The 12,030-nt window shown below is 34.7% G+C and overlaps 1 protein-coding gene and 1 long non-coding RNA gene across 2 annotated transcripts; one reads left to right on the plus strand and one right to left on the minus strand.

Annotated features, from left to right (window-relative positions):
- Positions 1-1,440: 1,440 nt before the first annotated feature.
- On the minus strand, positions 1,441-8,770 carry LOC140825750 (uncharacterized). Its single transcript, XM_073187697.1, has 17 exons — positions 8,567-8,770; positions 8,270-8,455; positions 8,067-8,128; positions 7,901-7,968; positions 7,624-7,745; positions 6,695-6,800; positions 6,198-6,249; positions 5,485-5,602; positions 5,332-5,362; positions 5,199-5,222; positions 4,992-5,116; positions 4,479-4,560; positions 3,650-3,772; positions 3,456-3,509; positions 3,313-3,382; positions 2,294-2,327; positions 1,441-2,014 (listed from the first exon to the last, which is right to left on the minus strand). Exons 2-17 carry the CDS (start codon positions 8,442-8,444, stop codon positions 1,674-1,676), a joined length of 1,587 nt encoding a protein of 528 aa, XP_073043798.1. The 5' UTR covers positions 8,445-8,455; positions 8,567-8,770; the 3' UTR covers positions 1,441-1,673.
- On the plus strand, positions 2,490-3,297 carry LOC140825751 (uncharacterized). Its single transcript, XR_012116737.1, has 2 exons — positions 2,490-3,093; positions 3,214-3,297. It is a non-coding gene; the product is annotated as an uncharacterized lncRNA (long non-coding RNA).
- Positions 8,771-12,030: the final 3,260 nt, after the last annotated feature.

Below are 12,030 nucleotides of genomic sequence, written 5' to 3' on the forward strand. Positions count from 1 at the left end.
ATGATGATATTAACCATTTAATCGAATGATTTTAGGGGAAAACTAAAACTAATTACTAAAACACAAATATAATATTATCTTTGATTCAATAAAAACTAAAAACATCACATCTTAATATATACAATATTAAAATTAACATTTTATCTTATATTAAAAATTCGATCGACTTTTGCCATCAAATCCACAACTACCGATCCGTGACCTATAGAATCACGAGAACGCGGAGAGGAATTGAAGAAGCCCGGAATTTTCTTTCATTACTCAATTAAAATATAATTTTATACTAATTTTTTATATAGAAATATAACGAGATTAGAATAATTTATTTTAAAATTAATATCTGAATTTCTAATTTATTATGTTTTTTAATAAATAATTTATTATATTTTTTATGTTAAAATAATAGTATTTATGGAGAAGATGTATTTTAGGAACAAATTAATATAAAATGAAAGTCCAAAAATTGTTATTATTTATTATTCAGCTTTAATAATAGTACTAGATTATTAAACTTATTTTAAAAGAGTACTTTACATATTTGATTTATTAGTTAGTAATTAGTATTTGCGTCTCTGAATACTCAATGCTCTTTTGTTGAAAGTGAGCTAGAATACTCGATCTTAAATTTTTGATTTTTTTTATATAAAAAACTAAAATATTGATCCGATCGTTTTTGAAATTCAATTATAACAAATTATTTCCCAACTCTAATATATATATATATATATATATATATACACACACACACACACCCAAAATCCCTTAAAAAAATATTAACCAAAATCAATATTAATAATCACACATCTTGCCGAAGAATTAAACTAAAATGTCACTATATCAGAATTAAACTAAATGTCATTACATCGGAAAATGTGGGAATTGATTACTGTATTTTTGTAATACATATTAAAAATGAGATGCTCACATTTGTCCTTGTTTTATTTCGGTAAACAAGGTGTAATAATATCGAACAATTGTTGAACTTTTCAAAGGCTTATGATCATTATACAACTTAAAATTATTTCGATGGACCAAAATAATTTTTTTACTGTATATTTCGCATCATACTCATGGGCTTTTAAAACCGAGTAAATATTTAGCTTGATCTCGAAAATTAATTCCAAGATTTTAACGAATTGAAAAGTTATCGAATCCGTTGGGAGGTAATAATGTTTTTCTTCTTGCTTAAGTAAGTGAATATTTACATCAGAAATTGGTCAAGTCTATATTACCAATTTGTACGATATTAAATTATATATTAAAAAAATTTAATTAATTAGTAATAATATGCAAAAATGTGTTCTTGTAAACAGATTTAATTTGTCGTACTTAATTTATTAAATTAACATAATACAAAAACAGCCCAGAATCAATCGTAATATAATTCCTATTACTCTATCAGAAAATATGGGTGCACATGTAAGAGAAATAAAAAATGCGGAAAACAAGAAAAAGGCATTTTAAATAGATTCTGGTTTAATACACAGACTCCCCCTCCGCGTTCGAGTTAAACTGACATCAATCTGAGGATGGCATTTTGCTAGAAAGGGTTCAAAATTAAAATGCATCCAGAAAATTAAAATGAAATAAAAGTACAATTAAGATGAGGAGTCCTCAACACTTCAACAATAGAGGTAAAAAAATCAATCAATCAAATTCAACAAGGGTGAAGCTCAGGTCTTTTTAGGTCTTCCCCTCTTCCCAGTTCCTTTTCCTCCACCAGATTTCTGAGCAGCTGTCAATTTTGATGGACGCCCAGAACCCCGACCTTTCTTCCTTGGAGTAGATTTACCAGAATTTTTGCCTCGTCCTCTACCGGAGTACTTTCCGTTCATTTCTTTGTCGCTGTCGTCACTGTCATCAAAATCACTATTCTCCTCGTTCTCACCCTCAGATTCTGAAGAATCTTTCCCTTTCTTTCGCTTTTTCGAGTTCTGAGAGGTTTTCACAGAACTTCTATCAGGAAGTTTTTCTGTTATTGTGGGTTCAGGTTTATTATTGGGATCTTCAAGGCCTGCACCATGGAAAGTTTAGAAACAACATACAGTAAAAATTTGCCAAACCAAGTCGTGTTGAAACATTGACAAGTTGAACTACTGGGAGAAATATGACATCACCCAAAAAAGTTATTGGCTTTGGAAACTGACTCTTGGTTCTCAAAAATAGACCCAATTCTCTTTGGTCTTCCTACTTGAAATAGTAGCGAAATTTTTTTGAGGATCTTTACTAATTTTCAAACATCGCCTCCAAAATAGGGCAGGCAGAGCCCATACAAGATGTTATGCCAGCATACCTTCACCAGTAGCTTTGCCATCATGGATTTCAAGCTGTCAAGAGAGAGAGAAAAAATCATATGGACTTTGAAATCTTACCATCTTATCAAGGGAGAGGTTTTGATGCTGGCTTTTGATCTCTCAAGCCTTGACCAAACTTCATTTCCCAAAATTGCCTCTTAAAACCAAAAACCCCAAACAACCCAAATCCTAAAAAAACAAAATCTATCTTACAAGAAAAAAACAAACAAAAGCGAAACCTATTTCAACTAAAAAAATTCTTCATATAAATATTCCCAACAACTAAAAAAACAAATCCGAAAGGATCTACAAGCAATCAAACGAAATAACAAACCAAAAAAAATTTATTTAAACAAACATTTACTTTATATCAATATTCCTAACCACTAAAAAATATGTATCCAAACAACTTTCAAAACAAATCTACCAAAAAGAACTATGTAAGCAAACATTTAGGAAACACACGTTGCTTGTATACAGTATATACAAGTAATGTGTGCTATATAGACACTAGCATAGATAAATTTTACAAACATGGCTAATGAAGGTTTTCAGTACCCCATGCAGACAAAAATATTTCTTTTTCGGTAAGCATGTTTTTATGCGCTAAGGGATGAAATCACCCTGAATTAGAACAATCATTTCAAGTGTCATAAAAAATAATTATATTTTTTCGATCATGATTTTAGCATAATCTCTCCATAAAAATATTTGAAAATCTTTCCCACGTTCTTTTCTTTCTTGTTTAGAAAACCACAATTATGCTTTCATTATATTCATATTGATACTTTCCGCAATAGTTTCAAGGGACTTGAAAACATGCGTATCACAAATTGTTTGCAGGTGTTTCAGCTACAATTTTAAAAACAAAAATGAATTTTAGCTTATTGATTTTTACATGACACTAAATATTTCCAAGCACAAGGTCACAACACAGTCAGAAGCAGAAGAATAAAGAAAGTCAACGCCTCGTCATGCCAGACATACTGGAAAATTAAGTGAAGAGTTAACCATATACCTTCTCAAGACGATCAGCAACATTGGTTCTATCAACAACCACCAATGAATGGGCAAATCCACAGGCAACACTACACCAAAAAACAAGGCAGGTGTGATCAAAAATGACAAGAAGAATTTCCATATCCACAAGATGATACAAACCTGATAACATGCATGCCCTCTAGCAAGTCCACCTTTTTAGGCGCTGCAGAAGATCTGCAGGGTAGAAACACGATGGAAGATAAAACAAAGGCATCAAAATACAATGACACGTCCAATTTCGATAAAAACATTTGTATTGCGGAGCATGAGCCTGCATATGCAGCATGCAAAAATTACTTAGTAAAACAAAATACTTTTGTCCAAGAGGTCCGTATCCCAGTTCGCCAGATTGTGCATGGCCCCAGCTTATACATGAAGAATCAGAACCAACAAAATGATGCATAGAGCCTGAATCCATACAGCGTAGATGCCAACCACTGTAGAAGAACACAAGTATTAAACGCTAAAACTAGATTACCAAATGTTTTCAAATAAAGAAAATACTAAGAAATATGAGAAGATAAGTGTCATACTATTGAGGTAGAAAAGAGAGGAACTGTCTTGAATAGAGTCAATTAGGTGCATAATTAATAAATATAATAACAAAATCCAAGGCAGTCGTTCAAGTTTTAGAAGTGTATAATTAATCATTATTACATCAAAATCCAAGGAAGTGGTTCAGGTTTTAGAAGGGTATAATTAATCATTAATCATTATTACAACAAGTCCAAGGAAGTGGTTCAGGTTTTAGAAGAGCACAGTTAATCATTATTACAACAAAGTCAAAGGGAGTGGTTCAGGTTTTAGAAGGTTACTTTTTATCTCTAATTTTTTTTTGGATTGAGGGGCTCAAAAGAGAAGCAAAGAACACAGCATCTAAAAATGGAAAACACTGCACAGACAAATTTTTGAACATAAGGGGGTAAAGACGTGTTCGGTTCCTTCCAATGCAGTTACTTCTGTATATTGTGACAGCTCTTTCCAAATGCAAACACGTAGAATAGTAGAAACAATATGAAGATATCACCAAATACACATCTTTTGTAGCTTCCCGCAGAAGATACAAACACTTTACTTTACCAGACCCGATAGAAGACGAATAAACAAAAGCATTGATTCACATGAATGAAAACAAAATAGGACCTTAAATCCATCAAAGGCTTAGGGTACATCCAGTCATCTCCATTGTTCTTCAATTTCCCCCACATGTAAAGCTGCCCACCTCCTGCAAAATCAATAATTGCAGCACTTTCAGAGTGTAAAATTAACAAGAAATCCTGTTCTCCTGAAACCATCATACGACTAACTTGGTGAATAACTATATGGAGTTTTTCAGCAGCCAGAGAAATTTTAAGAAAGAGCACAATAAATATCAAGTTTTGAGAATAACTTGCTTCCGAACATTACAATTGACTAAAAAAAGTTCTTCACTAACTGAATCCAATATGTCCTCATGTAAAGACAGTAGAGATTCCATGGAATTCAATTATGCCACACCCACAAACAAATTAAGCCCAACCAAGTATCCCAATTGTATTTCAATATAAATATAAATCAATAAAAAATGGAGATAAATTATGGGACACAAGAAATCAATTGTTACACGTAAAATGGACTGGAAAAAGCACACTACAAAAAGAACATGGCACAACCTACCAGCTGTACATGCAGAATTGACAGAACCCGCAGAAACAATTGCATCAGCAGGTAAAACATTATGCCTTGTGAAAACATCAACTCGCCGTGGAGACCATTCGTCCTTCTGTTCTCTATGTCCAAGCCTGTCTCCAGAATCGAATTGATTACGCCCATAATAATGGAAAAAATGCACAAAATAAGATGACAATAGAGGTTACTTTTTACCTTCCGTAACCACCAAAGCCCCACCTAATCATTCATCGACAAAAGAAAATCAGATTACATAGAATATGCAGGCGTGATTGTCTCGCAAATAATCATATAACCTAATACAAAATCCATGAAATGCAAAACTTACGTGTAAACATAACCACTCTTATCGACTGCCACTGAGGCCAAAGAAAAACAAGGAATCAGGAATGATTATTTAACAGTATACATGATAAGCAAGTTACAAGATGACATGATAATATAGGTACGTCATGAGCAGGCAAACTAGATGTGTGAATACCAGTATGATTAGTTCCACAAGCAACTTTGACTATAGTTTCTCCAGCAAGAGACGCTATTGCCCTAGGGCGAGGTTGGGCTTCATAGGCAAGCCGCACAGAACTATCTTTGGTATTATACTGTCAAACAAAAGAATGTTCTTAAATTACTGAAACCCACAAGCAAAAAGGAAAGATAATATAAATTGCTAAGAAATTAAAATTTCAGTGTCAAGACATCTAACTAAATTGTAGATTAAGCATCTTCTGTAAAAAGGTAATTCCTAAATTATGAGCCAGTTCCTAACTAGAAAAACAAGAAACAATCCAGTCATTCCAAAATGAAACAAGAGTTACGAGCATCATTCAGTTTTTTACTCAATCAAGGTTTTGGTTTAAAATTTTCTGCACTAGCAACCTCAAACTCATGGCAAAACAAAATAATACAAGGGCTTCTGCACACTTGACAAAGAACCCATCATAGACAGACGATTTGAAGTCTATGATTTGAAACCGATATTTACTGGAAAATAGATCTTATTTGGGTAAAATGGCGCCCTGTCTAATCTCACAAGCTAGATGTGTACACTAACCACTTGAGAAATTCTAAGACTGGGACAAATTTGATAAACAAAAAAAGCCGAGAATGTCTACAAATTTAATGAAACAACTGACAAATTTGGGCATAAATGCCTACAAAAGCACAAAAATAAGATAAGTAGCACTAAGCCCACACCTCATTGTCAGTACCATGCCCAAGCTGTCCATACTGAGGAAGACCAGCAGTTCTTGGAGAAATAGATTAAAAATCAGTGTATTTTGAACAGATAAATAGAAAAAATAACAATAAGAAACTTGTCCATTCCTTGATCGGACCTTTTTACCTATAATCAACTAAAACAAATTTAAAAAAGTTATGGAGAAAATATTAAAAAACAGTTTATATCGTTTGGATAGAGATTTAGTAGTTGCTGTTATTTGCAATACAGCGAGAGGCGAAAAGATCACGTGAAAAAATTAAAAGAGTGTATGATTGTAAACAGAAGAGCAAGAAAACATAATTGTGCGGCATATTAGCAATTGTGTACTGATTGTGTTTTGAGTGTTAATTTGTAACATAAAAATGTGTTGCGTGAATATCTGAAAAAAAAAGCTCATGGACTTTTGGGCTCCCATCCAAACACAAACTGCACATTATTAAGTTACATTCATAATGAGGTCCACAAACCATACAGAATAGAAGATCCTTCGATTGATGTTAGCCAGACAGTAAATTCACCACCACACACAGCTGCTTTGACTTCAGAAACTGTGCAACGCACTGGAGAAGATTCAACCTCTGCCATAAAAGGAAAAATAAATCACCAACCAAGTTTGTAGCACAAATAGATAAACACGGAAATAACACTATCGACAATTATGGTGTGTTAACAGCGAATAAATAGTCCAATTAAAAGGAGCCACTAGCAAAGTAGTAGTGCTTTGAATAGAGACAGTTACATGATTAAACTTTTATCTATGTTGAAGATCAATTCTTGTACTTGTTTGCCCAAATGGTGAGTTCAGAATATAATATATTATCAAATTCAAGCGTAAAAGATTAAACACGAGATTGAAATGGAAGAAGTGTTCAATCAAGCTTCCTAGAAAGTAATATGGTTGTCAAGAACAACATGCCAAGGGCAATTCACCTGCAGAACACATGTTCGCAACATTTTATGGCAATCAATATATTAAAGTGAGCCTTCTGCAAACAATTCATTAATTTGCCTTCGATGTGAATTATGTGTAAATCAATTAATTTAAAGATTTAAACAAAATAAGGATATAGATACTTGAAAAAACAAAGAAAACAAAAAATAAGCCATCAATTAAATTTAAAGGTAGTTAAATTTCCTCAAGTTTATTCCAAGATAGATTATATTGACTGAGAATATTACCTATACGGCGCAAGTGGGGCATTGACAGGCATTAGAAATAAAACAGACAAAAGCAAAATGTTGCAATAAAATATTTTAAATATCTGAATATACATATTATTGTAATCAATATAGTCAAATGGGCCATTTTTCTACACCAATAAATCTCAATCCTTATAGCAGTTAGCGGTGAACATGTAATTGTCGAACAACTTGATGATGTAATCTGATACTGGAACCCACCATTTTTTGCGGAACCTGAACCAAGCTGCCCGTGCTTGTTCAAGCCGAAAGCAAAAGAGAGACCATCCTCAGTCACTACTACTGTGTGACTCCTACCAGCCCCTGCCTTGACAACTTTGTGCCTGGGAGGAAGAATGTGAAATTTAACATAGGGTGATAATACGCATAAAATGCACGCCCATTCAGCATAAATGCATGGTCCCTAATAAACCAATCTTTCTAAAAAGCGTGCTTCTGAAAAGTGGAATAGGACAGCAGAAGAAGAAAAGAAACAAACTTGGACAATGCGGAGACAATTGTTGGTCTATCTCGTTGAATCTTATCACCATGCCCAAGCTGTCCCTTCTGTGTATTATTAAAACAAAAATTACACAGAAGAATTATCCTAAACACAAGAAAAATAATTAATTCCATCTGGAAAAATAAAATAAAAGTTAACACGCCTCGTTGCGTCCCCAGGTGTAACAGCGACCTTCAATATCCAACGCCACGCAATGACAAGACACTACATTTTGACAAAAAATAAAGTGAACCTTCAACACTCGTATCTTACAGAAACGTGAAAGCAAGAAACCAATCCAAACAACTTGAAATCTAATCACTGCACAAAGGCAAAAAATCAAAGCCTATATTTTTATCTCCATACCGCAACCAGAGAAGACAAATCGAATGTCTACCCCCATAAGAGGCCTAAGCCTCGTTGGAGAAACCAAATTTTCCTCCGGCAAGCTTCTCCGCCGACCAATGGCATCCCAGGCTGTTGTTCCACAGAACAGCAGTTCCCCACCCTTTAACTCCTCCGCCTTCTTCTCCTCCTCCATCTACACCTTCACTAAAACAACAAAAATCGAAAGAAAAATAAAATAAAAATAAAACCACAGATCGAGACCAAGGGTTAGCAGAAAACAAAAAATCCGAGCACAAAATAGATAGCCTTGATCACCTGTGTTTAGGGTTAAAAAGCAGAAAATAGTCGCCGAATGTTGAATACTCGGGTGTTCCAAAGAAAATTTGAAAGATGGAAACCCTAGTACCACTTGCGAATTAATTTAATTTAGAGCAGATTGGTTTTAATTAGGGTTTCCAGGATTGCACTTTATTGGTGGGAGATTCCAAAGTGATTTTACTTGTTTTTTGTTATCCTTCATTCTTAAAATATACATAAATAAATAATGATTAAATCGACATATATATATATATATATATATATATATATATATATATATACACGAAAACAGTTTTAAGGTCGTTTTCATAAGATTTTGGTTAGTTCATCATGTCTGTGATTATATTGATTGGCAAAGTAAATTCGGATTGAGACAAATATCATATCAGATTTTAATCACCAATTTCTTTATATTTTTATTATGAAATCAGGTTGAACCATTCCAAAGACAATAAGGCCACGTTTGGTTAGAATGATTATCGGAGGACTAATGAAGCCGTACTGGTTTATCAGCTGTTTGGCTGGTTTTTCACACGATCATTGTTAACTCCCGGCCCGTGACAACAACACTGTTTGAGCATGAAAAAACGAGAAAACAGTCCCAACTAGGAGATGGTATACACAATCCTATCGTGAACAGTACCACATGTTAATGTTCCCTCTCCCCAATTTACCCTTTGTCCCACCAACATAAAAACCCACCCTCCTCTCATCTCTCTTCGTGAAGGCGTCCTCTCTGTTGAAGTCGGCAGTCCATTAAAATTTGTGGAGGTAATTGTTGTACTTCTTCAAATGGGTTTTGTTTGGTAGTACAATTCATTCTCTCATTTTTTTCCTTCTTCACAATAAGCACTTCTGCTCAAATTTGCTCTCTTTTTTTTTTATTTCGAGCTTGTGGAAGCTTGTGGTATGCTGTGGATGTGATGTTTGGTTAGTTGTGAAGTTCCCCAACACTTTAAACTTCATTTTTTTGTGGATTTTGTTTATGAGCGTGGATTTAGTTTATGAGCGCGGATATAAAGTAATTGTATTTCTTTTCTCTCTACTCTACCGTAAATGTGTCTTCAGTTCTTTTACTTCACATTTAATATCGGAAAAAAGTTTGCTTCACACAAGTATGGAAAATTTCTGAACTGATACTGCAAATACAATTTTGCGTTGTTCATTTTGGTTAATATCCATGTCCGTCAATCTTGTCTCCATTAAATCACAATTGTTAGTATAAAAAGTTTATGTTATTTGTTTGCTATTCACACATAAATTTCCAGTTTTCGGGTGAGTTTACTGACAACGTGGAGCAAAGTAGAAAATTTGTAATCTTTCTGCTGGTCAACCATACGTTATGTCGATCGTTTTTGATGTTATGCCTCTTAATACGAGAGCATAATCGATTGGTCTCAAAAACCCGTCGTGTCCGTCGAAGACAAGCTGCTTCGTACATCATGATCGAAAGAGTAAATGCGCAATTGACCAATCTGCATAGGATTATCGAGGTTGGAGATATCCAATGCGTGAATAGCCTAAGGATGAATCGAAGCGCGTTTGGACGACTCTGTTATTTGTTAACAAACTTAGGAGGGTTATGTGATTCAAGATACGTACGCGTCCAAGAGAAAGTGTCATTGTTCTTGTCCATATTGGCGCATCATAAAAAGAATCGGGTGGCTGGGCATGATTACATACGTAGTGGACAGACAGTTAGTGCTCATTTCCATGATGTTCTTAAAGCATTGCTAAATTTACATCCACTACTCCTTGTCAAGCCGTCTCCTGTCGATGAAGATTGTAGAAACGAAGCATGGAGGTGTTTTCAGGTAATACCTCATTTGTACCTATTTCATTTTGGTAGTTTGGTTTCCTAAGTATGTGGTTCGAATATATCTATGTTACTTAAAAATTGCTGACAGGGTTGCCTCGGCGCATTGGATGGAGCCCACATTAGTGTACATGTCCCTTGCCGAGAAAAAACAAGATACAGAAATAGAAAAGGTACAATTGCAGTGAATGTATTGGTGGTATGTGACCGCAATATGAATTTCATATACGCTCTCACGGGCTGGGAGGGATCCGCGACAGATGCTCGAGTTTTGAGAGATGCGCTGAACAGAGATGATTCATTGAGAGTTCCACGAGGTTATATCTTTAATTTTTATGTTTCTATTTATTTTATCGTTTTGTAGTAATAGTTTGAAGTAATGATTTACTTACAAATATTTGTCAACATTTTCATTATTGTTGTTCCGAAAACGCAGGGTGTTATTATCTATGTGATAATGGATATGCAAATGTTGAGGGTTTCTTGACGCCGTATCGGCGTGTTAGGTATCATCGTGATGCTTGGGGCAATCGTGCTTGCGGTCCACAAGATTACAAGGAGTTGTTCAATTGGAGACACTCTCATACTCGTAACGTAATCGAAAGAGCATTTGGTTTGTTGAAAAAAAGATGGGCCATCCTTCGAAGTCCTTCGTTTTACCCGCTCAAAGTTCAGAACCATATTATTTTGGCTTGCATTCTATTACACAATTTCATACGAACTCAAATGGATGAAGATCCCATGGACAATGTCGATGAATATGTTGGCAGCCCGGCTAATGACACACAAAATGATTTCATCACCACTCTGGAGTCTTCGATTGGGTGGGATGCTTGGAGAGACGAGTTAGCAATGTCGATGTGGAACACGAACAATTAACTTGCTTGTATTTCATTTAAATTGTTAGCTACTGTACTTTCAATTTCTTTGAATTTGTTTTGTTAACGCCAAGAAAACCAATGTGTTGACGTTATTCACTATTGTTCTACCACGTATGTTTTTATAAACAAATCCATACAGCTTTGGCACTATATTTAGCTTCATATATCCGTAGCTGTTTACTTTGTCAATAATTCTGACACATTGAAATATGTTGTGTTTTGCACAGAGGCAGAGAAACAAGTCAATCTACTGTACATGGATAGTGGAGCATCGTCGGCGAGTGTTGTCGGTAAGAGCAAAAAACAAGACAAGACAAGACGTAGTTGGAATGCTCGCGAAGAAGAAGTACTAATCGAAGCACTGAAAGATGTGATAACAAAGGGATGGAAAAGTGAGAATGGATTTAAGGCTGGTTATTTAAATTTGTTGGAGAATGCGATGCAGGAATCTATCCCCGGGAATAGCTTGCGTGGAAATCCACATATCAATTCGAAGATCCACGTATGGAAGAAAACATATGATACTATTGTTACATTGTTAAGCAAAAGTGGTGTGGGGTGGAACGATTCTAATAACACAATCGATGTCACGGATGAGACATGGGAGACAATCGTCAAGGTATTGTTTTGAATATTTATTTGATATACTTGGTACATAGTTGAATTTCGTACTCTAACTCTTCGAGTTGTCGTAGACCGAGCCAACGTTACGTTCAATGAGACACAAGCAGTGGACACATTACCATGACTGGTGTGAGATATTT

Source organism: Primulina eburnea, chromosome 3, assembly GCF_022965805.1.
Source record: "Primulina eburnea isolate SZY01 chromosome 3, ASM2296580v1, whole genome shotgun sequence".
NCBI classification, from domain to species: domain Eukaryota; kingdom Viridiplantae; phylum Streptophyta; class Magnoliopsida; order Lamiales; family Gesneriaceae; genus Primulina; species Primulina eburnea.

Coding starts and splice junctions, on each gene's coding strand:
- LOC140825750 (XM_073187697.1), bottom strand. CDS start 8,444: ATGGAGGAGGAGAAGAAGGCGGAGGAGTTAAAGGGTGGGGAACTGCTG. Junction 5,603..6,197: donor GGCATGGTACTGACAATGAG/GTGTGGGCTTAG, acceptor TTTGTTTGACAG/TATAATACCAAAGATAGTTC. Junction 2,015..2,293: donor TGGCAAAGCTACTGGTGAAG/GTATGCTGGCAT, acceptor TCCATGGTGCAG/GCCTTGAAGATCCCAATAAT.